The sequence below is a fragment of the Phascolarctos cinereus genome, unplaced genomic scaffold (genome assembly GCF_003287225.1).
Source record: "Phascolarctos cinereus isolate Bilbo 61053 unplaced genomic scaffold, phaCin_HiC Scaffold_5;HRSCAF=322, whole genome shotgun sequence".
NCBI lineage: Eukaryota > Metazoa > Chordata > Mammalia > Diprotodontia > Phascolarctidae > Phascolarctos > Phascolarctos cinereus.
Window position 1 is genome coordinate 29,180,419 of NW_027555958.1, and position 26,904 is coordinate 29,207,322.

Consider the following 26,904-nt stretch of genomic DNA (forward strand, 5'->3'; position numbering starts at 1 on the left):
TAGCTGTCCTTGTTCAACCGGAGGAAAATCGCTTGTTTCTATGCTGTTATTACTCTTGCAGGCGGATGAGCTCAATCTGAATTCCCCAGCAGACTGAAGGCGGGGTTGTCCTGATTTCCTCCCTGTCCCGTCTCTCCCCGAGCCTGTGCTGCTGACTTTGTGACCAGCCACACTGTTCTGCCCATCCATGACATCGCATTCTGACATCACAGGTCATTTTTTGGATGTTTCCCCTTTGGGCTATACAAATGATCTGTCTGCCCTCATTTGGGGGTCTTAGCTTGCTGAGGAGGCTGAGGCTGCTTACTGGCAAATTCACACGTTGCTAATAAATTGTGTCTCAGTTTACCTTCATTTCAACTGCAACACTACTGCTTCATGACCAAATTATAGGGATATATATTCCTCTAGGAAGCCATCTGACTCAAAACATTAATAAAAAACCTACTTTCGACTGCCAAAACTCATTTAAAAGAATACATTCTGACACTGAACTTTATGGAGACTGTCAAAATGCTGAAGAAGCAGAATGGAGAACCAATGAATTTAAACATTACTTAAATAATAATAATTAAATATCTTCAACATTGCTTTCTAATTACTTGCCATCATCACCAACACTCCTACTGCAGGATATTTATCTGTAAACTTTTAACTTTCGGGGGGGGGGGGGGAAGGTGGACAGCAAGCAGACATGTGATTTCATTGGTGTAAGAACTCCCCAGTGCGGATCAGCACTTGTTTGACCATTTCTAGCTTTAGTCTTGGGGCACACAGAGGTGTGACATGGCCTGCCAAGCACTGTGTCCAAAGGGTGCTAAGCTTGAACCTAAAAGTCTCTGACTTCACAGACAGTATCCACCACTCCAGAACCCAACTGCTGCAAAGAGCTTGCTTTATTAGTGAGAAGCACTAGACACATCACCGAACCCATAGGCTGTATGCCTGGCAGAGTGAAAAGATACTGGAATGGGAATCAGAGAGTCCAAGCAAAAATCTCAGCTGGACAACTAATCATCTTCGGTGCCTGTGGGGAGGTGGGCTCCCATGCAACATCAGGAGCCAAGACCACAGTATCTCCAGTCACGATCACATCTCTGACTCCATGATCTCATAACTCATTCTGGGGGAGTGGTGGGTGCTTCTTTAAAGAGCTTTACTGTACCTCCCTCCTCCAGGCTAGGAATTTTTTTTTTTTCTGGTAAGGCAATTGGGACCTTCCTGATGAAAAGACCAGAGCTCAACAGAAAATTTGATCTTCAAATACAAGTCATAAAAAGGTAAACTGGACAGAAAAAAACCCCAACATGTTATTAATAAGGGCAAACCCTTTACATCCCTACAAGGGAAGATGACACTAGTAACTCTTGAGAACTATTGTTATTACACCATTTAAAAGATGTATACATAGAGGGGGTGGGTATAAACTGACTTTGATGTAATGATAAAAAAAATCTAATTAAGTGGGTTAAATGGATCTAAGTGGATTAAGTGGATCTAATTAAGGGATTGTAGAGGGAGAAAAGGAAAGGAGGAGGCAGACAAGGGTAAATTACATTACAGGAAAAGGCACAAAAACCTATTAGAGTAGAGGGAAAGAAGGGAGGGAGATGAACAAGAAGAGAATAACCTAATCAGTTAGGTATAGAAATCTAACTTGCCTAATGTGCAGTAGGAGGGAAAAAGGGAAAGAAAAGGGAGGGGACTAGTAGAAGGGAGGGTAGACTGAAGGAGGTGGTGGTCAAAGGCAAAACACAGGCAAGGAGGAAAGAGAGAAAGGAGAAAGAAAAGCATAAACAGGGGGGAAACAGGATGGAGAGAAAGACACAGAGAGTAATCATAAGTGAATGTGAAGAATTGTGCCATAAAATGGAAGGCGCCAGTAGAATGGATTAGAAACCATAATCCTACAATATGCTGTTTACAGGAAACGAGAGCCAGAGCAGGAGAGAGACAGACAAGGTAAAAGGCTGGAGTAGAATATATTATGCTTCAGCTGAAGCAAAAAGGGCAAGAGTAGCAATCCTGATCTCAGACAAAGTAAAAGCAAAAATAGATCTTATTAAAAGAGATAAGGATGGAAACTACATCCTGCTAAAAGGCACCACAGACAATGAAGTAATATCATTGCTAAACATATATGCACCAAGTGGTATAGCAACCAAATTCTTAGAGCAGAAGTTCAGGGAGTTAACAGGAAGAAATAAACAACAAAACTATACTACTGGGTGACCTCAACCTCCCCCTCTCTGAACTAGACAAATCTTATCAAAATAAACATGAAGTTAAGGAGGTGAACAGAATTTTAGAAAAGTTAGATATGGTTGACCTCTGAAGAAAACTGAGTGGAGACAGAAAAGAATATAGTTTTTTCTTGGCAGTACATGGCACTTATAAAAAACTGTTCGTGGACTAGGGCATAAAAACCTTACAATTCAATGCAGAAAGGCAGAAATATTGAATGTATCATTTTCAGATCATGATGTAATAAAAATCATATGTAATAAAGGTAAGGCAATTGGGGTTAAGTGACTTGCCCAGGGTCACACAGCTAGTAAGTGTCAAGTGTCTGAGGCCAGATTTGAACACAGGTCCTCCTGACTCCAGGGCTGGTACTCTATCTACTGCACCACCTAGCTGCCCAGAGGCCAGGAATTACTAAATGAAACCTTGCCCAAGTCACACTAAAATATGAACACTCAAATCTATGACTTAGCAGTTAATAGAGTATACTTCCTCAGTTTTATAAGAAGGGGCAGACTATTTTATTTCAGTAAAGTTTTTTAAAAAGTTACTAATAAGACTAAGAAGCAAATAAAATAAACCACACGATTATTTTTTACCCTAAGTAAATTTCAGCAAAGTCTCATTTTAGCCAGAAGCATTGTCTAAAATTCTATCACAAAATAAAAACGGTGATAACTGAGTTTATAATCAATTTACAGATTCAACCAGGTGGTGCAGTGGCTAGAGCAATGGACTCAAAATCAGAAAGATCTGCGTTAGACTCCTGCTATAAACACTTACTAGCTGTGTGACCCTGAGCAAGTCACAATCGCTGTCTGCCTCAGTTTCCTCATTTGTATAGTGGGTAACGTGACAACATGCACAGTGCTTCTGCAAGCCTTAAAGCACTGTGTTAATTCCACCTATTATTTTAATTATGACTAGACAGTTACTATATGAAAAATACCGGGAATGAACAAATATTTAAACTCTTTCAATTCTTATGACCAGGCACCCCACACCTGGTGGCTGAGCTAGAAGGGCTACATCAAGCAGAGTTTGAAGAAGGATTCTGTAATATTCCTGAGCTCCCAGAAACAGTTAAAAGACTGTTTAAAAAAATTTTTAAAGAGGTAGATGCACTATAATAAAAAGGTGAGAAAAATAACTGTGGCAAGAAAAAAAGCATTTTGTTAATTCATTTAAAATATTCACAATGCTGTTCTGATGTGAACATTAGTTTCCAGTTTGAAAAAGAAACAACCCAGCACCTTGGCAACATGACTGTTCCCAAAAAACTAGAGCCTGGGCCACAAATGTGAAAATGTTCAGAATATTCTAGTAATGATCTGTTGAAACATACCCTCCTCCACACACCAAGAACTCGCTTGAAGCCCGTCTGCCAGCAGTTCCCATGGGCATATCATCTAAAAAAAGAAAAAAAAGTTAAGCCTAAAAAGTAGCCCAATCTTACGGCCATCCCCCACAATGGCCATTTGTCAATGTGACTCTGCCACCTCCATACCACCTCACCAGGTCACTCCCACATCCCACCCCCTCCCCCCCAAGCACATTCTCAGGTTCCCCCAGGTCTGTCTACAAGCTTTGAGGACAAAAACAAAAGTAGAACCAGAGCTCCTTCCCACCTGAATAACTCTAAATAACAAAAACACCCCCACCCACCAAGGAAATAACCCTGTGAATAAAAAATGTATTTTTAAAATAAAACCATAACATAATATAGCAGAATGAAAATCCAATAGAGGAGAAATTCCTTATGGGAAGGACTATCAACTGTGCCTACCACAGGATCCTAGCTCTGGCACAGGAAGTGGCCACTCCTCTCATTTACAGATAAGTCAAGTGAGGTCCCAGCCCAAGCCTTTCTTAGTCAAAGTTTGGGTGGAATAGCTCAGAGTGAGTTTAAACAGAAACCCTGAGGGTCTTCCCCTCCCAGATTGATTTTTTTTTTTTAACTAGGGAAAAGAGGCCATTCTTAGCCTCATTTTTGACCTAGCTTTAATCACTGACTGGGCATTGCCTCAGACAGGCTCAGACCTGGGAAAGATCTTAACTTAAAAAGGCCATCCAGGGCATCGCCAGTTCTCCTGATCTATATCTTGCCACTGGACAGAGATGGCTCTAGAGGTGTGAGTGAGGCTGGTGATTTTGCACAGCCCTCCCTCACTTAAATCCAATTCACTTACAACTGATGACATCTCCTTCCTGATGTCATGGTCCTCTTCAAAGAACAAAGGACAGACAATAAGCAAGTGAGGCCCAGAAGAACCCACATCCTCCAACTCCAGAGCCAATGCTCTTTCCAATATCCTACACTGCCTTAGTGCTTGGCACAAAGAAAGAGCTAAGTACTTATAGATCAAATTTACCTTTACCTCCCTAAAAGGGAATTTGTACCTAGCAGCAAAAAGAGACCACCAGTGCAGTTTTTAAAAACCATCCTGTTCACACTTTGCCTATGTCACATCAAATTAAGGGGAATAAGCATGCAACTTCCCAACCTCCTACTCTTTTTTTTTGCTTTTTGGCTAGGCAATGGGGTTAAGTGACTTGCCCAGGGTCACACAGCTAGTAAGTATTATATGTGTGTGAGGCCAGATTTGAACTCAGGTCCTCCTGACTCCAAGGCTGGAGCTCTATCCACTGTACCACCTAGCTGCCCCTACTCTTGTATTTTTTTAAAAATTCTTTTCTTTCAGAAATCAAGAAAGATTAAGTTCTAAAACAGAGAAGAGTGAAGCAGAGTAAATGAAGCATTAATAAAGGTCCACCACACACCTACCAATCAATGCTTATTGTCTATCTAAATGAAGCAGTCCTTTCCCCATGCCCTATCCCCACCTGACCACCCAGACAATCCAGAACCCATGGTGTTGCTGCCCTTCTCCAACAATATCTTTCACCTTAATCCCTTCAGCAAACAGTGCATGACCCTGGTGGGACAAATTAAAATCTACAGTAATACGGAAGAATGAATCTCCATGTGCCAACAGTTTGAGGGTGCAGCTCTTCATAGGAATCAGCTATGGGACACACACTCTCTGGCAAAACCCCTAAGAACCCATCTTAAACTTTCAGTTCATCATGGACTTCCACAAAGCAAAAATGCCTGCTCTAACCCTGAGTTCATGCTCTCGGAACCCTGTGTCAATCCCAAAACTCTCCTCACCGGCCTTTGACACTCACTGGAGCCCAAACCACTCCTGAGTCATGTTCAACTCGGAGGTCAAAGCATTTTGAGATCAGCACTGCTGGGAACACTGAGGATAGATCCTTATTATGTTGGACTGGATTAAACACTAACATGCTAATATACGTGAACCGGGCTCTCTGGCCAGGGAATCCAGTCCCACCATGCTGGAGCCACTCTCACACTGGAAGGCAAGGATTTGTTTTCTTGGGCATGCCAGGAATCCCAGCTGGAGGTTTTTCTCTCCGACATCAGTGCTATGAAGTACATTTGTGTGCGCCCCAAGAGCATGAATAAATTGTTCACACCCTTTAACACAGACATCTCTCTGCTGGGCACATGCCCCAAGGAGGCCAAAGACAGAAAAAAAGGTCCCTTATACACACCAAAAAGAGTCACACCATCATTCAGTGTAGTAGCGTAAAAACTGCAAACAAAGTAGACGCTTATCAACTAGTGATCACTAAATTATAGTGTGTGATGCCAACATATTATTGCAAAGTAATAAATAATGAGTAGAAGAAACTCAGAAACAGGGGGAAAAAACTTACCTATGCTTAGATAAAATGAAGTAAGCAGAACCAGGAAAACCACATGCCTTATGTAAACAACGTAAATGAAAAGAACACAAAAATGAAATACTCCTTTGTTCCGCTGGAGGATTATACTGTTTTGCTGAATGAGTTATTCTTGGTTGCAGGCCTGTATCTTTTGTCTTTTGGAATATCATATTCCAAGTTTTCTCCTCTATAGCAGCAGCTGCCAAATCTCGTGTGAGCCTGTCTCTTTGGTACTTGAACTCTTTTCCAGAAGCACTGGATTTTTTTCTGTGGCATTCATTGGCGTTTTCCTTTTGGGGATTTCTTTTAGTAGATAATGGTGGATTCTAATTTCACTTTGCCCTCTGATTCTAATAGGTCTGGGCAGTTTTCATAATTTTTTTGAAACATAATATCCAAGTTCTTTTTTCGATCATACCTTTCAGGGAATTGAATTATTTTTGTGGTTTTTTTTCTCTTTGATCTCTTTTTTAGGTCGGTTTTTGATATGAGGTACCTCACAGTTTCTTAAGTCTTTTGAGTTTGTTTTTACTATTTCTTATTGTCTCATGGAATCATTCCTTCTGTTTGGTCCATTCTAATTTTCAGGGACCCTGTTACTTAAGGAAAATTTTGCACCTCACATACCAAGCTGCTGATTTTCCTTTCCAGCCTTTTAAGACTCGTTTCTTCTTCAATTCTTTCCTCTAAAGCTTTCATTTTATTTATTATGATATTTAAACTCTTGCTTCATTTCTTCCAGGAATTCGAGTTGTTTGTGGCTAAGCTATGGTTTTCTTTAAGGCTGTCCTTGTAGAAATTGTGGAGTTCTCTACTAGAGAGTCCCTGGCTCCCTGACAGCACTTTATCAAGGGTGTCTTATTTGCATTGGCTCATCTTACAGCCTTACTGCATGAATTAGGACTACGAGTTAAAACCAAGTTTCCGTACGTTTCTGGGTGGAATGTTGGGGCCTTGTTTGGTTCTGATCTATATTCCCTGGTAGTCTGCCTGCTGCCTTCTACAGGTACTCAGTGCCCCCTAAATACCCGTGGCTCTAGGACAAAACCTGGTTGCTGCTCTCATGGTCTAAGCTTTGCTGGCTCCCAATTCTGGTTTGAGTCTGGGTACAGAACTGCAGGTCTGCTTCTGGGGAGAGTGCCAGTAAACAGCTGCTGTCAGCTAGCTGAAAGGCTCTCTTGATTTGGAGGGACAAAATCAAAGTCTCAACACTGACCTGAGCTCCCTGCCCTGGTCCTGCCTAACTTGGATCTTTGGGCTAAATCAGAGGTCCTGCTTCAGGATCATAGGGATACCTTCACTCTAGCTCTTGGTCCTTGACTAATACTCAGCCTCAGGCCCGACTCTTCCCCGCCCCGCTCTTGGCCTCTGTCCTCACTGGATCCGTGAGCTCATGCCTAGGTCAGAGCATCCCAGCTTCGAGCTCTTGCTCAGGTACAAAACGCTAGGCTCCACCTTCTTGGATATCTTCCTATGCTGATGTGGACCCACTGGGGCTTCTTCTTGCATTTCCCAATCATGAATTACTGTGGCCCTTCCTCGATCTTCCTTGAGGTAGTTGTAAGAGAGAACGGAGTTGTGCTGCTTCTTCCAGCTCCATCTCTGCCATTTTCCCAGACCACTCACATGAACAGACGGTGGCATAACTGACATGATCACTCTCGGCCCCAGAGACCTCCCCACTCTCATGAGAGAGGTGAGGGACCATGGTTTGGGAATACCGCCCATGCTGTCAGCCTCCGTTGTTGCTTCAGTTGGCTTTAACCATTTTTCTTTGTTACAAGGGAAAGCTTACTGGGTGGTGGTGGGATACAGATCTAGAAATGAGTGCTATAAAAACCAAGGCACCAATACTTTTTTAAAAGAAAAAGCACAGAGATTAAGAATAAGAAAGGGAAAAAAATCTTTCTTTGTATGACTGTCAGAAAATCAGATCAAGCTAACAAAAACTACTTTTAACAACTGTGACAAGGTAGTCAACACATACCACCGTGCAAATTTTCTAAGTGATCATTAAAATACTGGCGTTTGTCTGCAATTATTTAGTCTGACTGCAGGTTTATGCAAATTTTTAACATGACCCACACCCTGCCCTAAGAGCTGCCCCCTTTAGTTTCACACTTTTGAGCCACAACTAGGATCATTTTTTCTTTCTAATAATCAAAACAAAAACTGAGCAGAAAAATAGCAAGGTTCAAGATCTTCGTGGTCTTTGTTCTGAAACAGCGAGACCAATGAGCCCAAAATGGCCCTATCCAATCCAAATAAAAAACCTGCAACGTCCACTCCCGTCTCCTGTCTACCACCATTGTTAAAATGCCATCGCGTGCCAAGCTCGGTGAATGGTGGCGACACTTCATGGGACACAAGAGGCCTAGACTCAGACAGCCGGGCACAGCGGGAAGAGAACTGGACATGGCACCAACGGATCCAGGTTCAGCTCCTAGACCCGTCCCTCCCAGGCAAGTCACGGGACCTCCCTCAAACCTGGTTTCCTCACCCACAAAGCAGTGCTACCCACGACTTACTCTACACGGTTAGAGGGCTTCAATGAAAATAGATGTAACACATTCTTTAGACCTTAAAATGCTCGACATAAACTATTTTTAAAAACCTCCTGGGGATGGGGGAGGAGGGAGGACAATGAGTGTTTATATGATGCCTATGGTGTTCTTATCTCATTTGATAAACTCACCATTACCCTGCAAAGCAGAGGCTCTTATTATCCCCATTTCATATTTGAGGAAAGTGAGGCACACAGAGGTTCAATGACTTGTAAGTGTCTGAGATCAGGTCTTCCTGACTCCAGTTCCTGACTCCCATCCACCATACCACCTAGCAAGCTTGTTGTTAAAATTACATTCTTTTCTGAATGAAGTGCAATTCAAAGAAGCACAGAACACAGGAGCTTGCCATAGCAGGACAACATTGGTCACAATATCAGAAAAAGTCTGACAAGTTTCAATATGTAATAAAATGAATAGAAATAAATGAAATAAATTCATCAGCCACTAACCCATCTATCTATCATTATGAATACAAGCACACTGATAGAAGATACACAATCAATTCCACTAATTTGGTTTATGGTTCACTCTAACCCATGGTATTTTCCTACTTTGCTTGTGCCTGGTCAGTATCTGCCTTTGCTGTATTCTGACCGGTCTTCTACTCCCAAAACATACCGCTTGTACCTGTCCTACTAATCTCACCTTATTTCCAATTTCCCAAATTTCCCATCCTAAATTTTATTTTTGTCTTCCAAATTATTTAATATCACTGGTGAATTCCTTCATCTAATTCATCAATAAAATGGCCCTCAGAAACTATTTGATAAAACTGCTAGAAAATGTGGAAAACAGTCTGATACAAATTAGACTCAGCCAACATCTCACACTGTATTACACAATACATTCAAAAGGGATTCATAAACTGAATAGTAAAAATCATACCATAAAAAAAATTAGATGGAATACTAATGCATTGTTGGTGGAGTTGTGAACTGATCCAACCATTCTGGAGAGCAATTTGGAACTATGCCCAAAGGGCTATAAAACAGTGCATATCCTTTGATACAGCAACACCACTTCTAGGTCTGTGTATTCCAAAGAGATCATAAAAATGGGAAAAGGACCCACATGTACAAAAATATTTATAGCAGCTCTTTTTGTGGTGGCAAAGAACTGGAAATTGAGGGGATGCCCATCAATTGGGAAATGGCTGAGCAAGTTGTGGTACATGAATGTAATGGAATACCATTGTACTCTAAGAAATGATGAGCAGGCAGACTTCAGAAAAACCTGGAAAGACTTATATAAATTGATGCTGAGTGAAGTGAACAGAATCAGGAGAACATTATACACAGTAAAACAGCATCATTGTGTGATGACTTACTTTGATAGACGTGGCTCTTCTCAGCAATGCAAGGATCTAAGACAACTGCAAAAGACTCATGATGGAAAATGCCATCCACATCCAGAGAAAGAACTTTGGTGTCTGAATGCAGATCGAGGCATACTATTTGCTATTTTTTCTTCTGTTTTGTTTTGTTTCCTCTTTCTTGTGGTTCCTCCCATTGGTTCTAATATTTCTTTACAACACAACTAATGTGAAAATGTTTAATATGAATGTATATGTGAAAATGTTTAATATGAATGTATATGTAGAGCCTATATCAGATTGCATGCCATCCTGGGGAGGGAGGAGAGGAAGAAAATTTAAAACTCAAAAGCTTATAGAAGTGAATGTTGAAAACAAAAAAATAATTAATTAATTAAAAATTAAAATAGAAATTTTAAAAATTAGAAGAGAAGCCACTCATATACCTTTTATTGCAAAGGACAGAAGATGAATTCTTAACCAAACAAAGGACAGAGGCAATTATAAAAAAATAATTTTAATTACATTAAATTGAAAAGCTTCTGAAAAACAAAATTAATCCCTCTAGGATGGGAAAGGAAGTGATCAAATGGGAAAAGAACGTATCAGACGTCAGAGATTTGGTATCCAAGACATACAGATAACAGACACACGTATACACACACACACCTCACTCTCTCTATATATGTATGTATGTGTATATACATATACACACATACACACACACACCTCACTCTCTCTATATATGTATGTATGTGTATATACATATACACACACACAGAGAAGCAAAAGCTGTTTTGCCAATAGATAAGCAGTCAAAGGACAGTGACAGTTTTCAAAAGAGCTGCACACTATTAACTCTGAGAAATGCTCCAACTCACTGATAAGCCCACTGCAAATCAAAGTGACCCCAAGGTTTTACCTGATACTCAGCAAACTGGACAAGACGACCAAACATGGGAACAGTCAATGCTGAAGAGGTTGTGGGAATACAGATACACCATTGCCTTGGCGGTGGAGATGGGAATGAGTACGACCATTTTGGAAAGCAATTTATAATTATCTAAATAAAGTGACCAAAATGCCCATACTCTTTGAGGCAGAGATTCTACTACTAGGCATACACCCTGAGGAGGCTTCTGGTACGTCAGTGATGGGGATGGGGATCTGAACCCCTAAAAGGAAAAGGCCATGTCTTTGGGATCTGGGCCCCAAAAAAGAAAAACCCTGGACTTTCCCACCTGGCCAAATCTCTGGCATTTGCCTGAGGCTATAATCCTATCAACAGGTCTTTCATTGTGGCTAAACCCAATCTCCCAATTTGGTTCTGTTACCTCTCAATAGTCCCTGCCCACTTCCCACCCTTAACCCTATCTAGACTCTATTCTCCCTTTGCCACTAGGTCGAGGTCTGGGCCAGATCCACCTCAGACCCCTCCTCTAGTCACCCCAGACTACTTGGCCACTCCTAGATCCCTCGTACAGTCTTTTTGTATATAAGGTCCATCTTGTCTCCATTAAGGTGCTCAGATTCTCATAATCTAGCCAACAGCTCACTGATGTTCAGATTCCTTAAGAGTCTGGCCAATAGGGCGGATCTTTAATAAACTACGTCTTTGGCTGAAAGAAAGCTTGGGTCCAGTTCTTTCGGGCAGTACTCGTGTTTCTTGCTCTTCATACTTTGGGGTCCCAGTACCCCTAAGCCTCTAGACCTCACAGTAAGACTTACATGAGCTGATGCAAAATGAGGCAGAACCAAAGAAACAATAAAGGCAAGGCCTGCAACAAAGTTCTGTGGAAAGAACAAGACTCTTACAAGTGCCAGAAGACAGCCTCATCCACTCCTCTGTAGAGGTAGGAGTTACCTTGGGTGTGGAGCAATGCACCCACTGCCTTCAGAATTTTTAAAAATTTATTGACAGGTTCTACAGATTCTTTTTTCTCTCTCTTTTTTTAAATACTCTCTATTACACGGGATGGCCATCTGGGAGCAGGAAGAAGGTGACATAAAGGGGGACATTTAGGCGATATAAAAACAAAATACAGCAATAAAACTTATTTCTTAAAAAACAGATCCCAGGCACGATCCAGACGCCTAACCAAGCTAACGCCGTTACAACCACCCCTTGCAGGTAATCTTTTCTTTATTCACAATTATCACTATAGTATAACCAAAACCATGCCTTCCTAGTTTACCAATGAGAGTACTGAACATAATGGGTCTGACAGTTTTCTGAACAGATTGTGTTTGAGATCCCTCCCTTAATATCACATATCATGGAAAGATGTTTAATTGGTCTGGCATAATTTGTGCTAACAAAGCCACACTAGTTGGTTCCTGGTATTTTTTGCTATTCTTAGCAGTTGCTAACAATTTGTTCCTGGGGGAGCTAGGTGGCGCAGTGGATAGAGCACCAGCCCTGAAGTCAGGAGAACCTGAGTTCAAATCCGGCCTCAGACCAAACACTTGACACTTACTAGCTGTGTGACCCTGGGCAAGTCACTTAACCCTAGTTGCCTAAAAAAAAAAAAAATTCGTTCCTGCATCTTACCAATCAGATATTTAGCTGACTAGACTAATATCCACTAGTCTCTTTAAAAACAGGTATAACATTTGCCCTTACATGTTGTCATTTCTCAGATTTCATGGTGAAAATGACATCTGCCAATTCCCTAAGCAATCCAGGATATGCCTTTAGACACTAGCAATTTGCCTATTCATTTTTATAAGAATTCCATTTTCCTGCTCCAGTACGGTTTTGATGATTTCTTTAACGGGTGTGACTTGTTCACCAACCACATCAGTACACCAGGGAACACTGCAGAGACTTTCCTAGAATGCCGTGTTACACTAGGGTTCCTTTCCTGCTTTTGCCATCCTTTGTCAAAGTCTGAAAGGAGGACGAACATGGTAACATGACAGAGAGAGAAGATGGCAGGTATGTCAGTGCCCAACATGTTATTTTCCTAGTTACATCTACTTTCTAGTTTTAGCCTTCCTAACTTATCCTCCCCCGGTTGGACTGGTTAAACCTTTGCCAATCTAGCCTAATTTCTTTCTTTGTGATTTCCTGGCCATCTTTTTTTTGGGGGGAAGCGCCCAACTTAGTTGAAAATCCCTTTTACCCTTCCTGTAGCTCAACCAATTCCCTTGAAGTCCTCCTTGGAAGCTCTGCTGTGAGAGGAAAGCAGCCGTGTCAATCAAAGGTCAGCGGAGTCAAGCTGGAACAGGCATGACTGGCTCAGACTCTTAAGATTTGGCCCACTTGCATTAGCAATACAAATGCTTAGATTCCTTAAGAGTGGTGCTCAATATATGGCTGATCTTTAATAATATCTAGCATAGAACAGGAAAGGGAAAGGAAGGGTGTAAACCTCTACACCTCCACAAAGGAATCCCTGAGAGCATTTGTCAAGTTCATATTCATTCATGGTCAACTTTTGTCCTACCCTTGTGTCTTTGCTTTTTTTGTCTGTTTGTTTGTTTGGGTTTTTTTGACTTTTGCTTCTCTGATACTTTTTTGCAGTGCCCTCCCTCCCCACCATGAGCACTGATACATCCTTATATAGCCAAAGACAATGTAAACTTATGAAGTCATTTTTAAAAAAAGAAAGAAAGGGCATGACTGCATTAACAGAGGTCCTGTGATGCAAGGACTAGCCTCACCACACTGGAATGGGCTGCTGACCCAGTGGCTCATCATACCATGGCGATATTGGAGGGGATCTACTCCAAATTAGTGAAAGGCAGGAGTACAGTGAATTACTGGAGCTTTCAAAATGTATAAAATGTAGCTCATTCCCAAACCTAAAGGTTTTTCCATGTCACCTTCAAAGTTCTTTTTCTGATGTATCCTTCCTAATGATATACCAAGCCCGGTTCACTGGCTTTCCTAAATTCCATTTTCCTTTTCTGATAACTTTCGTAGGCAGTTGGTGGTTCAGAGCACCAAGCATGGGGCTTGGAGTTGGGAAACCTGAGTTCAAATCCAGCCCTCAGATACTTTTTAGCTGTGTGACCCTGAGCAAGACACTTAACCTGTTTGCCTCAGTTTCCACATCAGTAAAAGGGGAATTACAATAGCACTGACCTCCTGGAGTTCTGGTGAGGATCCACCACAACAGTTCTTTGTAAAGAGCTTAGCCCAGTGTCGGGCACGCAGTGACTGTGGCATAAATGCTAATTACTCCCTTCCTTTCCTTTACACCCTTCCTTCCTCTCCTTTTCCTATTCCTTTAACTCTGAACAAAGAATAAAATCAATTTGGAATCATTTCTTCTAAAGTTTCCTTCTACCTTTCGATCCCAAACAAACTCTTCCTTGTTAGAAAGTTCACATAAGTCCAGCATGATAAAGGAATAATTCTGGAGAATTAAAAATCCATTAATAAACCAGCAAAGGATACCCTGGAATAAGATACAGTATCTTAAGAGCTGTCAGAAACTTTAGCAACCATCTCATACGCTAGCTCATGAAATATTCATATACAGAAACTATTTTGAAAAACAAACATGCTGTGGTACACAAACAGAAAGCATACTCACACGAGTGATCTGAGGACATGTTATGTGGAACCAAAACAAAGTCATCGGTGTCACATGAAGAGTTCTTACTACTAGTACTGGCGGAATCCTTAGACACCTGTAGGTAGTTAGGAGGACCCAAGGGTGGGGAGGATAAGTTGTCTTCCTGAATGTGCTGCATATCTGGAAGGGACTGAAGATGACAAAATTAAAAACCAGCCCAATGAGTAAATCCAAGCAATAGCAAACAATAAAACTACGAATATTCTAAACCTTCTCACAAAAAAGGGGCCAAAGCAAAATTTTAACACAAAATTTCACAAGTTCCTATTTTTAAAGTTTTCCATTTAGAAAAAAAAATGAAGTTATTTTTGCCCATACATCCTATTTAAAGGTTTCTAAAAATACAATGACCAAGCTGGGCCCCACAGAAAAGATATGAAATGGGACCTCCTCCAGGTCTTTGTGGAGGTGACGAAACGTGAGCGTGGAACACTGCTGAGAACGTGAGACTTTTTCAAGGTGCTAGCTAGTTTCACTGAACTGGTTTTTTTTCTTTATTATAAGGTATAGCAAAGGGGGCTGGAAGGGCAGGAAAAGGATATACTAGGAGATACAGGTGACAGGAGAGAAAAAAAACTATACATATTTTAAAGTTGCTCGGGCATCTTCAGAAAATTTTATGCAGTTTGTAGGAAACAGCCAAAGATTTTAACTTATGACATTTCAGAGAATTGTTTCACCATAAAAGAACGAAAGTAAAAGAAACATTCAGAATGACTATGTTTCTATATACAAAATGAAAAAATGGAAATTCATAACCTTGGGCTGTTTCAAAGACTGGGCAGAGTACAAGGAGCAAGGGCATTCAAAATTTCAAGTTTCATCCATAATAACAGAATCAAAGCTTTGGAAAATCTTTCCAGTTTTGTTTTGTAAGGGGGAGTAAAGAGGAGTTTGGAAATAGCACCCAGCAAGAGATCCCAAAGCAATGCAGGCCAGGTTCCCCACTGCAATTAGGCCCAAGCTGCGGTCTTGACCTGATCCAAGGATCCCAACTCTAATGGACAGTTTGTAATCTACTAACTTTCTGGATCAAACCAAAGTTTCCTCAAACAATCCGTTCTAGTAACTTGTTTACTGCCCAAGTTGCTGATTATTACTCAGCTAATTCTACGAGGTAAAAATACTGGAGTCATTCTAACTACCTTCTAGGCTAAGATGAGACTCTAGATTATCATTGATCGGTTGTACCCTACAGACACAACTTATACCTGGCCGACCTCCCCAAGGTCTACAGCATCCTTCCTACTAGCCCAGTCCACACATGATGGAAGTTCCTATGTTAAAAGCTTTACACAGTCCTCTGGCCTTGCACAGATCCCTGAGTCCCTCAAAAATTGGAACCTATCTCTATACAAAGCCTAAGCTGCCCCTTTCCTAGCAGATCTGCTCTCAAGGGCCCTCTAGGAGGCCTCTTTCCCAAAGAATTTACCAAAACTCTGCTTACCCTTTGGGGACAAATGAGCCCCAAACTTAGATGACCTGGGCTTCTTTGGGGAGCTCAATGTCAACGAAAAGAAAATTGATCAGGACAGGTTGTCAAGAGGGATGAAACCCAAAGAGCAGCAGGATTCGGTAGGGTTACCAAGCTTTACAATGTAATTAGGAGCTGCCTTAGTAGTAGAGAAAAGGGGGTGGTGCAGAGGGATTCAAAAAGAACCTTTGGCCCAAAAAGCCCAACCCCATCCAGGTGCAATTCTACACTTCCCAGTTTCCCAGGATGCCCTTTAATTTGATGGGTTCTTTCATTCTGTGTAGCAGCAATTCATTTACTTACAAGAAAACAGGTTTCTCCAAAATAAGTCCTTGTGTTTTATTTAATACAGTAATCTAATATAATAATTGCTTCAGAGCAAACCTTTCAAAGACATGTTATTTTAGGAAGTAGGTGAAATTAAGATCAACTAGCTACAGTTTGACTGAGGAATTTTCATCAGGTCTTAATCTCATTGTCACTTCCTGAATATACTTCTCAATCAGTCCTGGCTCTGCTTCTCCAAAAGGATCTGCGGAAGGGAAGGGAGCCTCCCAAACACTATCAGTGGAGGCAACAGCCACAATATCACCTTCACATTTGCACGGGGGCTTTTATGGAATTTTAACAATTTTTATCAAGGTAAAGTGTGAGGAAATAGTGAATCAGGCATTTAAAAATGCTTGACTAGAGATGAGATCATAGCCAGCTCCTTGTCAAGGGTGGCTTTTGGTACCTCTTATAAAAATACTAGACCCATTAATCCAATTTAACTAACATTTATTAAGTATCATAGTATAAGGCACCGTGTTGAGATAATACCTTGACAAAAATGTGGCCCCTACCCTCAGAGAACTTACATTCTAATTGGGGAAGATAAATAAAACACACTTACAGGTAAGTATATGACAGTATATGACAGCGTAATCTGAGCAAACAACACAAAACTCCTGGGGGCTGGGCAAGGAGGAAAAAGGAGAGCTGGGGAAAGTCTTCCCAAGGCAAAGAAGCAGAGAATTCCATGAGGGACAAAGAGAGGGCATTCCAGGCCCAGGGACACCAAAGCTGACAGCAAGAGGACAGACAGGCTGGGAAGGAGAGTTCATAGGAGATGCAGGCCGGAGGGAGACGGGGACAGGCTGGGGGTCTGTCTTAAAGGCACTGAAAATTTCTAAGCCTTGTAGGGAGTGACCTGCTTGGGCCTGTGCTTTAGGAAGGTATTTTGGCAGCTGTGTAGGGGATGAAGAGAAGAAGAGAGAAAACGGGAGCAGGAAGCCCAACCAGCAGGCTCTCACCATGATCCAGGCAAGAAGCAAGTCGAGTCTGAACTAGGACAGCGGTTGCATGAGGAGAGAAAAGAGACCAGTGCGAGAGACTGGGGAGACGAAGTGGCGCTCCTGGGTATCTGCCTGCATACGGGGAGGACAGAGCTGAAGGAAGATTCTAAGGATAAGCCAAGAGTGCTGGAAGAACGGCCACACATTCAACAGAAACAGGGAAGTCTTGGGGGTGAGAGCTGGGAAGACAATAAATTTGATTGTAAAACATCACCCACCATCCCATTTCTTTTCTTCTCCTCTAACTTCAGACACTAGTGCTTAATACTTTCTGACCCAAAGTTATCAAGCATCTCAGCTACTATCAGGCAGTCACAGAGGAAATCCATCACAATTATATTAATTGGTGTTCAAATAAAGTTCCCTCCACTGCCAGTCTCTCTCTCTTTTTTTTCTTTGCTTTTTCTGGTGAGGCAGTTGGGGTTAAATGACTTGCCCAGGATCACACGGCTAGTAAGTGTCACGTATCTGAGACTGGATTTGAATGCATATCCTCCTGACTCCAAGGCCAGAGCTCTATCCACTGCATCACCCAGCTGCCCCGCCAGTCTCTTTTTTATTCCACTTAGTCATACCCCAAAACTCGGCCGCAGGGGCAGTAAATGAACTTTCTTACACCTTTGGACTCTGACATCCTTACTCCTCTGCTGATACTCTCGTCTCCTTCAAACCAAATGGAGTCCGCCTGCTCAGACAAAACCAGTCCCCTCCATCCTCATACTCTGTCCCCTCCTTCAGATTCTCCCCCAAACCATGCCCCATCACTGGCCCTCTTGATCTAACAGCACCCAACCTCCTACTTGGCTTCCCTTTCTGCACCCTGTTTATTGGGCTCCTTTGTGACCTTAGCATGCACCCCCACTACCTCATATCTAGCCATGCCACACTAAAATAGGACCTCACTCCCCAGCCAGCTCTTTTTGCCCCAGCATGGACAGGAATATATTTTTTTCCCCCAAACTCAAAAGGGTCAAGGTGGTACAACTACTGCTGTCGGCCTTGTGGTTCTCCCGACGGATGATGGGGGACAGAAGGAAGAGGCACTGCACTGGTTTCCAGAAGCAGATTACATATTTTCTTCAGCACTGCAACTGGGCAGCCACACCAACTCTGTAAGTCCTAGTGTGCTGGGGCTTCAAGTTTTGGGGAAAGTCCCCTGCTGGAACAGAAGCCTCTGCCTCTCTTTCCAGCTTGAGTTTGGCAAAAAGGACTAAAAACCAATGTCTAGATAATGCTGATGCAGAGTAGAGCCAGGTCCTTGAGACACAGAGGGTTCTGGAAAATCAAAGGATGACCATAACTGCAGCAGTCTGAAAGGAAGCGCCAGGCTGGGGAGAAAGGAACAGTGGCAGGTAGGAAGAGTAGGTTAAGGAGACAGAGCAGCTAGAAATCCTAAGACAGGAAAGAGGATTTGGTCAGGATATTTCAGCGATAATAGCCATGAAGATGGAAATGACTGGAAGCTGCAGAACAAGGGAGACATGTTGAGGCAGAAGCAATGTAATGGGGACCAGCAAATGTAAGGATGTCAGCTCAAAGACTGTTCCTGAACCACTGAGAATCCTGCATAACACAGATGGTTAAATCTGAATTTACAATACATCTTACAGATAGACAACAATCACATGTGTCTATAGACTCTCTAAAATTAATTTAAAGGTAAACCAGAACTCACTGGCGGAGAAGCAAAGCGGCAAGATGGAGAGCTCCCACAAGAACTGCCAGAAACTGAACCGGCATAGATGGGCACTGGCACCGGACAGGCTGGAGGAGAGAACAGAGGAGAGAGGTCACTCGCTTCCAAGTTCAGGACCTGAATTCTCCAACAGAAAAACTCTGCAAACTGTTCCAATGTAGCACTGTGCTTATTTCTCAAAAAGTGAAATTCATTTAAAATAGCCTAAATTTTTCAATTCCCCATGACAAAAAAAATTCAATTGGAGTGGAAGGGGAAGAGAAAGAAAACCTTCTACCAAAAACCCATAACTTCTGTTACAGGCAGAAGAATCACTTCCGGCGCCTGAAGGGAAGTTTCAGCAAGATTATTGTGAGCACATGGGTTTCCCTTGGGTGAATCACTCCCGAGCCAGCATCATCCTATTGAATAAGTGCAGCTACTTACACTTTTTAACTGGAACTTGTTCAAGAAAAGGATGACTAAAAAATGCTTCTGTAAGACAAAAAAACACAAGTTTTCTCAGACAAACCCATAAGTACAGCCCCATAAAGCAGGTAAGCCATAAGATTCCTAAGACTTTGGAACTTAAAAAGTACACAACAAGTTGCTTCCGATTCCTTTAAGTATGACAGTTTTATTTTCCTAACCAAAAATCTTTTTTTTTTTCCATCACAAACAAAATTTTTAGTTCTAAGATCCCTTGAACACCTAATTTTCTTCTGTCCGTTTTCAAAACACTCTTGTTCCTATGGTAATCTTGTTGAAGACCTTAAGTTAGAGATACTTCTATAAACCTGTGCCACGGACTACATCAAACTACCGTTCCTGGTTTTCACTGTCCAAATGAAAAGGGCATCTGGCAGCTGAATTCTACAATACATTCCCTTCTATTCCAAGCTGGGTTGTTTTTGCAGCTGGTTTCACAATTTAAGCAATATTAATTCTCCTTAATTCTGTTCATCCTGTTTACTGGTTCATAGTTTTGATAACAAAAACATTTGCATTTATTAAGAGTTGCCATGCATACATGGTAGCATCCACTGAGTATCTGAGAATAGATCCAAAATAAAAAATCTCTTAATTATTAAACTGAGATAATCCCCTATGTAATAAAGCACTTTTTATACCTCTTACAAGACTTACTACCTTCTACCTTGCATGACCTTCTTCCCTTATCCTCCCCTGCATGTCCATTTATATATTCGTCTCGTATACTCTTCACTACCCTCACAGCATCTAGCTAGCAGTGAAAACAATATAGACAACATAGACTTTTAAGACAAAAAAAAGGAACCACTAGCTGAAATCAGATATTCAGGATATTTACTACTTAACAAAAGAGTCTTTCAGTCCTTTGCTTCAGGGGCAGGCAGAGTTTGGACAGATCTGTAATTCCACTGTGTGGTGGATAATTAATAACTGAGGAAACAATCTAAGCTACACAATTTATTAGCAAAACAGGCATAATAAACAGGTCAATGGACTCCCCAGTCAGTCCAAAGACCCTGAATACAGAGACAGATTTTTTATGTATTAAAAACAATTAACCGAAAGACCAATTAAAAGAAAAAAATTAACCAGGATTAAAAATTAGGTAATCTGATTTCTAATTGGAGGGAAGATTAAGGACTTTCCAAGTTGGGTCGGGGGGGGGGGGGGGAAACAAACAAGTCCCTGAAATCAGAAAGTGAGGTATCCCACCCTCCCCAGAAGTGTCTGTTCAATCAAAGGAGCATGGAAACAACACCTGATCGACCAGGACAGGGCCAGCTTTCACATAAAACATATGGGTTGCTTTAGATGTTTAACTGTGAAAAAACTCCTTGAATCTATCTTCGGATCTGGCATAACCTAGGTCCTCAGTTAAGGATCTCTGAGCAACAGGCAGGGGTGGTCTTCCCAGTCACACAGGGCTAGGTTGAAACAATGCAATAAAGTTATCTCACAGTTTCCATAGCTGAATAAATTTTCCCACAAGCCAAAAAATGGACTAGACCCTTAACTGAACAGAAAGAGAACTGATCTAGCTCCAGAATTGAGTGATAAGATGGAGTCAGTGTGGTTCACTCAATCTCCATAAATGGTAGAGGACAGTGTTTCTCAAACTGTGCTACACAAGGAACTCTGAAACACCCTAAGTTGCATTTTTTTTTAGTAAACCACATGGTAATAGGCATTAAAAATAATAATTAGAGGATTTTACTACAAGGGTTCTGCCAAAGTTTTATTTAAACTGTGAAGAGGCTTGAGAACTCCTGGTATAAGGAATTCCCAGGAAAGAAGTCCCCTCTGGTGCTGCAGGTTAGCATCTGTTCTGCATCTGGTTGGCTTAGAAAGCTGCCAGGCCTCTGGGAAATTCTATACCTCTCACAGAGGCACAGAGCCCATGTGTGTTGGAGATGAGGCTGAAACCCAAATTTTCCTACCTCCTTATCCATCCCTCAGGCCCCTTCTCCACACAGCTTCATTACGATGCTTGAATCAGTTACATAAATTTTGCTGAACTGTTTTTCTTTGTTATCTGGGAGAATTCTATGGGGAAAGGGGGATTATTGGGAAGCAACTGTCATAACAAAAAGCATCCACAAAATAATTTCTAAAACTTCACTAGAAAACACACTGGTCATTATGAATCCACACCCTGATTTAGTTACTTCACTCTGAACCTCAGAAAGGTTGAAGAAATGTACGTTACGCACCAAAGTCCATTCTGTCCTTCTGATTTCTCTGAAGCAAACCCAAGAGAAGGTTAGCCAAATACGGTGACGTTTCTCTCGGGATACTATGAGAAAGGGAGGAAAAGAGATATCAACTGAGCATAGTGGTTAACTGCAGGCAGGGAAAGGCCTCATTGGTAACAAGAAAGTTGGAAGAGTCCAGGGAGTTGGGGGTTGGGTGGGTCAGACATGTTGAATTCAAGATATCTACAGGGCATCCAGTTTGAAACGTCCAAAAGGCAGTCAGTAATGTGGAACCAGGACTCAGAAGAGAGACTAGGGCTAAATCTGGGAATCATCTGAATAGATATGATACTCAAACCCATGAAAATTGATACACTAAATTTCTTAACCAAATGAAATTATGGGTCCAACCTGTAGTACTTAAAATTAATCTGAAAATAGGCAGTGAAAATAAAATTCTCGATTTTCCGATATTTAAAACCTTCAGTTTAACATACATACCTAGGAATCAAACTTCTGTTCTTTTCATAAAACATCCTCAAGTCTTGTGGACTATTGGCCTATAGGAAAAAAGGGGGGGGGGAAATAGTTAATGTCAGTCTCTTCATCAGACAAAAGGCTTAAAATGCTTTTCCACATCTTGGGATCAATACTAATCTTACTACAAAGGTTTACAGTCTTTGTGATAACAGCTGGTCCCACTGCACACAAGTTTCCTCACAGGACCCCTGCGGAATAACGACCACATCCCAATCTTTCTTTTGCCTTGGCCCACTAATTTCACCAAGATGATCTCCTCTTCGGGTAGTGGGTATGGAATAAATGTTGGTAACAATTAAGAGGATTTAGTCTCTGCCTCCAATTTAGACAGCCACCAGAAAAATGGGATAAAATGATCATCTGCCCAAAGAAATATATTACATGAACAATTCAGAATCAAGATTATGCCAGTCATACTTAAAAAGTATTTCTGAGCATTCTCTAGCAAGACTTTAAATGGGCACAGGGAGAAATCAGAACAATTTTCTACTTACACTTAATGCTGACCAAATCCATCCCACCTCATATTCAGTCTCTTCCAGGGATTAATGAATGTGAAAATTTTAATTTACATTTACTACCTAGGAAACCAACCTAGGCCACCTCTTGGCCTAGTACTTGGTCAAAAGTACAAATAAAGCAGGTACTGCTACCTCTACTTCTCAGCACCTACTATACTCCAACCTCAGGTGAAATCAGCTCTGATCAAACCCCACTTTTTAGAGATGTGTAGCAATTTAAAAAAATTTTTTTAATTAATTTATTTTTAGTTTTCAACATTCACTTCCATAAAATTGAGTTTTAAATTTTCTCCTCCTCCTTCACAAGATGGCATGCAACCTGATATAGACTACACATATACATTCATATTAAACATATTTTGTAGATAGCATCTTCCATCATGAGTCTTTTAGAGTTATCTTAGATCCTTGCATTGCTGAGAAGAGCTGAGTCTACCAAAGTCAGTCATCGCACAATGTTGCTGTTACTGTGTACAGTGTTCTCCTGGTTCTGCTCACTTCACTCAGCACCAGTTCATATAAGTCTTTCCAGGTTTTTCTGAAGTCTGCCTGCTCATCATTTCTTATAGCCCAATGGTATTCCATTACATTCATGTACTACACCTCGTTCAGCCATTCCCCAGTTGATGGGCATCTCCTCAATTTCCAGTTCTTGGCCACCACAAAAAGAGCTGCTATACATATTTTTGTACATGTGGGTCCTTTTCCCATTTTTATGATCTCTTTGGGATACAGAGACCTAGAAGTGGTATTGCTGTATCAAAGGATATGCACTGTTTTATAGCCATCTGGACATAGTTCCAAATTGCTCTCCAGGATGGTTGGATCAGTTCACAACTCTACCAATAATGCATCAGTGTTCCAATTTTCCCACGTCTTCAAAATTTATCATTTTCCTGTTCTGTCATGTAACAAATATTTTTTTTAAAAAGCATTTTGACATACAGAGCAGAGCACAAAAGAAAGCCTACATACAGAACTGCAAATCTCAAACTGGTTCTTTCAAAAAGCAGATAATACATTTCACACATTACTCCTGGCCAGCTATGGTGAAGCTTCAGAATGTTTCAGTGGCCCTCTCCTCCTCCACATTCTCCCAATCAAAAACAAAACAAAAAATCTTTTCAACTAATAAGCAATTAAAACAAACGCACACAGTGGCCGTGTTCGGAAAACGTGGCTCTTTCTACAGCATGAGCCCATCGGCTCTCCGTCAGGATCTAGGTAACATCACGTGTCATCAAAGATCCCTCGGAAAACACGGCTGGTCATCACATTGCTCAGAGTTGCCAGTTCTTTCCAAAATGCTTTTCTTTACAGTGTGTTGGCTTGGTGTAAACATCCCTCCCGGTTCTGCTTGCTTCATTTTGTGTTAGTTCATACCACCCGGGATGCTCTGAAATTCCCTCATCATTTCTATTACACTCATACACCACAATTTGTTCAGCCATTCCCCAATTTATAGGTATCCCTCCCCTCCAGCCCTCAGATTCCAGTTCTTTGCTTTTCTATTTTCCCTTTTCAATTTTCCCTTCAAGCACAGGAATATTGTTTTGTTTGTGACTATTATTGATTCACAGTATTATCCTACCCTCAAACTCCACCCCTTCCTATTTTCACTTGTGTCTCTATTGCTCTGATGTCATTTCTACACCAAATTCTATGTGTTCAACTGTTCTTTCAGATAGAGGGCAGGTTCATGTGAGGCCCCCTCCCCCACATCTGTACATTCTTCTTCTCACTCATTTCAACCCCAAGAAGTACCAAGTGCCCCTCTTTGTGAGTTCCTGAAGCCGTCAGAACAGAACCAATCCCCAACCCCGGGCACTGCTTCTCTTATTCAGGTCCCTTAGCCCAGGAAGCCAAAAAGGTTCTGAGGGAACACGTTTCCGCTCCCCCCATTAGGAGATTGGCCTGACATCCTTCTAGAGCCCTTTCCAGCCGCTCCATTTACCAAAGTTCCTACTCAGCTCTGGCCTGTTCATGAGAAAGGCATCAGTCTTCCCCTCCATTTAAAGGTCCACGATGTCTCCTCTGGGATCACACTCTGCTTTGCAGGGCAAGTGACTCCTTTTGGTCACAAGCTTCTCTCTCCTGCCTTTGGCTCAATACTTTATTCCCAGATCTCTCATTTGTGATAGAAACTGCCGGGCCTTGGTTCCTTACTACTTCCTGGACGGTTGAAATAATTTGTCTTTGCCACAGAAGCTCCAGATTTTATAATTATGATGTTCCTGACACTTTTCCTTTGGGAGTTTCTTTCAGGAGGTGATCAGTAGATTCTATCTTTACTTTGCCCTCTAATTCTAATAGATCAGGGAAGTTTTCAATTATGAATTCTGAAATACAGTGTCCAGACTTTTTCTTTTAATCATGGTTTTAGGGAGTCCAATAATCCTTAAATTACTTCTCCTTGACCTGTTACCTGTTTTCCATATCAGATCTCACATTTTCTTCTGGGTTTTTTTGCCATCTTTTGATTTTGTCCTAATATTTCTTGTCTCACGGAATTACCGATTTCTCTTTGGTCTATTTTAGTTTTCAGAGAGGCTATTACTTGCATACAGTTTACTTTTTCTTCTGTGCCCTACGCTCTTCTTCCAATTCTTTCTTTTTTGCTTCAATTTTTAAAGCTCTTGCTTCACTTCTGGGTCATAGAGTACTTATGACAAATCCATTGTTTCCTTGAGTCTATCTACAGCTGTTAAAAATTGATCACTACTTTGGAAGCATCTTTAGATCTACAACAAATCCAATGCTAACTGACATCTTCTTTAGTTCTGGCATTGGAGCTCTGTGCCTGGGGAAGGCTCAGACCCCTGCGGCACTCTTGGGTGGGGTAGTCATCCCTTTCTAGTCTAGCCCTGGATCACAGGGGTACTTGCACTGTCCTCCACCTCCCAGGTTAGGTCCCCCTACATCCTTTGAGATGGACAGCGCTACATCTTCAGGATCTTCTAGGAGGCATCAGGCCTGGGTGCTGGGGGCTCTGGAGTCCGCCAGGCAGGAGCGCTGCCATCCTAGACGCTACGGCCAGGCTTCCAAGGTCTCCGCCCCGGGTTTTCTCCATCTCTGGACGCAGTCCTCCATGAATTTGGTTCTGCTTGTGTTTGACTTCCTGACCCCATCTGGGGTTTTCTTGGCAAAGATACTGGAGTGGTTTGCCACTTCCCTCTGCAGCTTATTTTACAGATGAGGAAACTGAGGTGAAAAGGGTGAAATGACTTGCCCAGGACCATACGGCTAGTCTGCGGCCAGATGTGAGTTTCTGTCTTCCAGACTCCAGGCCTGGCGCTCCATCTACTGTGTCGCCAGGTGTCTCAGGACTGTCTTTATTTGCATGAGGAGACTGCCAGCTCACGTGCCTGCGCTGCTGGATCCTGCTCCTGGTGCCTCCTGACTTCAGGCCGATGGATGTTTTGGGCCCTTCTGGAACACAAGTCACACGCTTGCAATTTCTCACTGGGTTTCTGTTTCTTTTTCTTAACGGCAATTGGGGTTAAGTGACTTGCCCAGGGTCACACAGCTTGTAAGTGTCAAGTGTTTGGTCTGCGGCCGGATTTGAACTCAGGTCCTCCTGACTTCAGGGCCAGTGCTCTATCCACTGTGCCACCCAGCTGCCCCGTCACTGGGTTTCTTAACAATTATTTGGTATGGTGAAAATGTCAGATTTTTGCTGAAGGAGAGCGGTAGGATCTGGCCATTCTGCCTCCACTCAGATAGTCATCTCGTATGGGCATCCTGAACCCTTCCCTCGTAACTCCAGTCTAAGAGATACGCTAGCTTGGTTTGTGAAAAGCCCAGCCGGAAGGAGCAGGAGGAAGGGCAGGAAAAGGTCCTGACGCAGCTCAAGTCATTTCTGCCCACTCAGCAGGAAGCAGGAGTCAGAACTAACTTGGCTCCTCCTCCTAACCTCTCTGAGTCAGGGAACACTGCAACCTTCAGGACAGAAGGAGGAAAACCTGGGAACAAGATGGAAGAATGGACCACAACAAAAGGACAATCCAGAGCCAAGCATTAGAGAACCTGTGCTACCTGAAAAGGGGGCTTTCCAACCAGGCACTGATAGATCACAGTTCCTATGCTCCACAAGTCAGCCTTGGCGTCATAGTGTTGAGACATAATCACTTCAGGAGCCTAGACAGGATAGAAAAATCCAGAAGGCATGGCATTACGGGAACGGTCTGTATCTCCTCTCCCCACTACCACCA

The 26,904-nt window shown here is 42.0% G+C and overlaps 1 protein-coding gene across 3 annotated transcripts in view; it reads right to left on the reverse strand.

The window, feature by feature from the left end:
* Nucleotides 1-26,904, reverse strand: part of ULK2 (unc-51 like autophagy activating kinase 2) — a 76,765-nt gene that overhangs the window by 26,094 nt on the left and 23,767 nt on the right. For all 3 annotated transcript variants that reach the window (XM_021007056.2, XM_078154753.1, XM_078154752.1), the window contains 7 exons: nt 26,729-26,830; nt 22,134-22,192; nt 21,651-21,733; nt 19,396-19,443; nt 18,949-19,037; nt 14,421-14,592; nt 3,590-3,653 (listed from right to left, as the gene is read on the reverse strand). In XM_021007056.2, the coding sequence (XP_020862715.1) occupies nt 3,590-3,653; nt 14,421-14,592; nt 18,949-19,037; nt 19,396-19,443; nt 21,651-21,733; nt 22,134-22,192; nt 26,729-26,830 (617 nt within the window). The remainder of the gene's footprint in view (nt 1-3,589; nt 3,654-14,420; nt 14,593-18,948; nt 19,038-19,395; nt 19,444-21,650; nt 21,734-22,133; nt 22,193-26,728; nt 26,831-26,904) is intronic.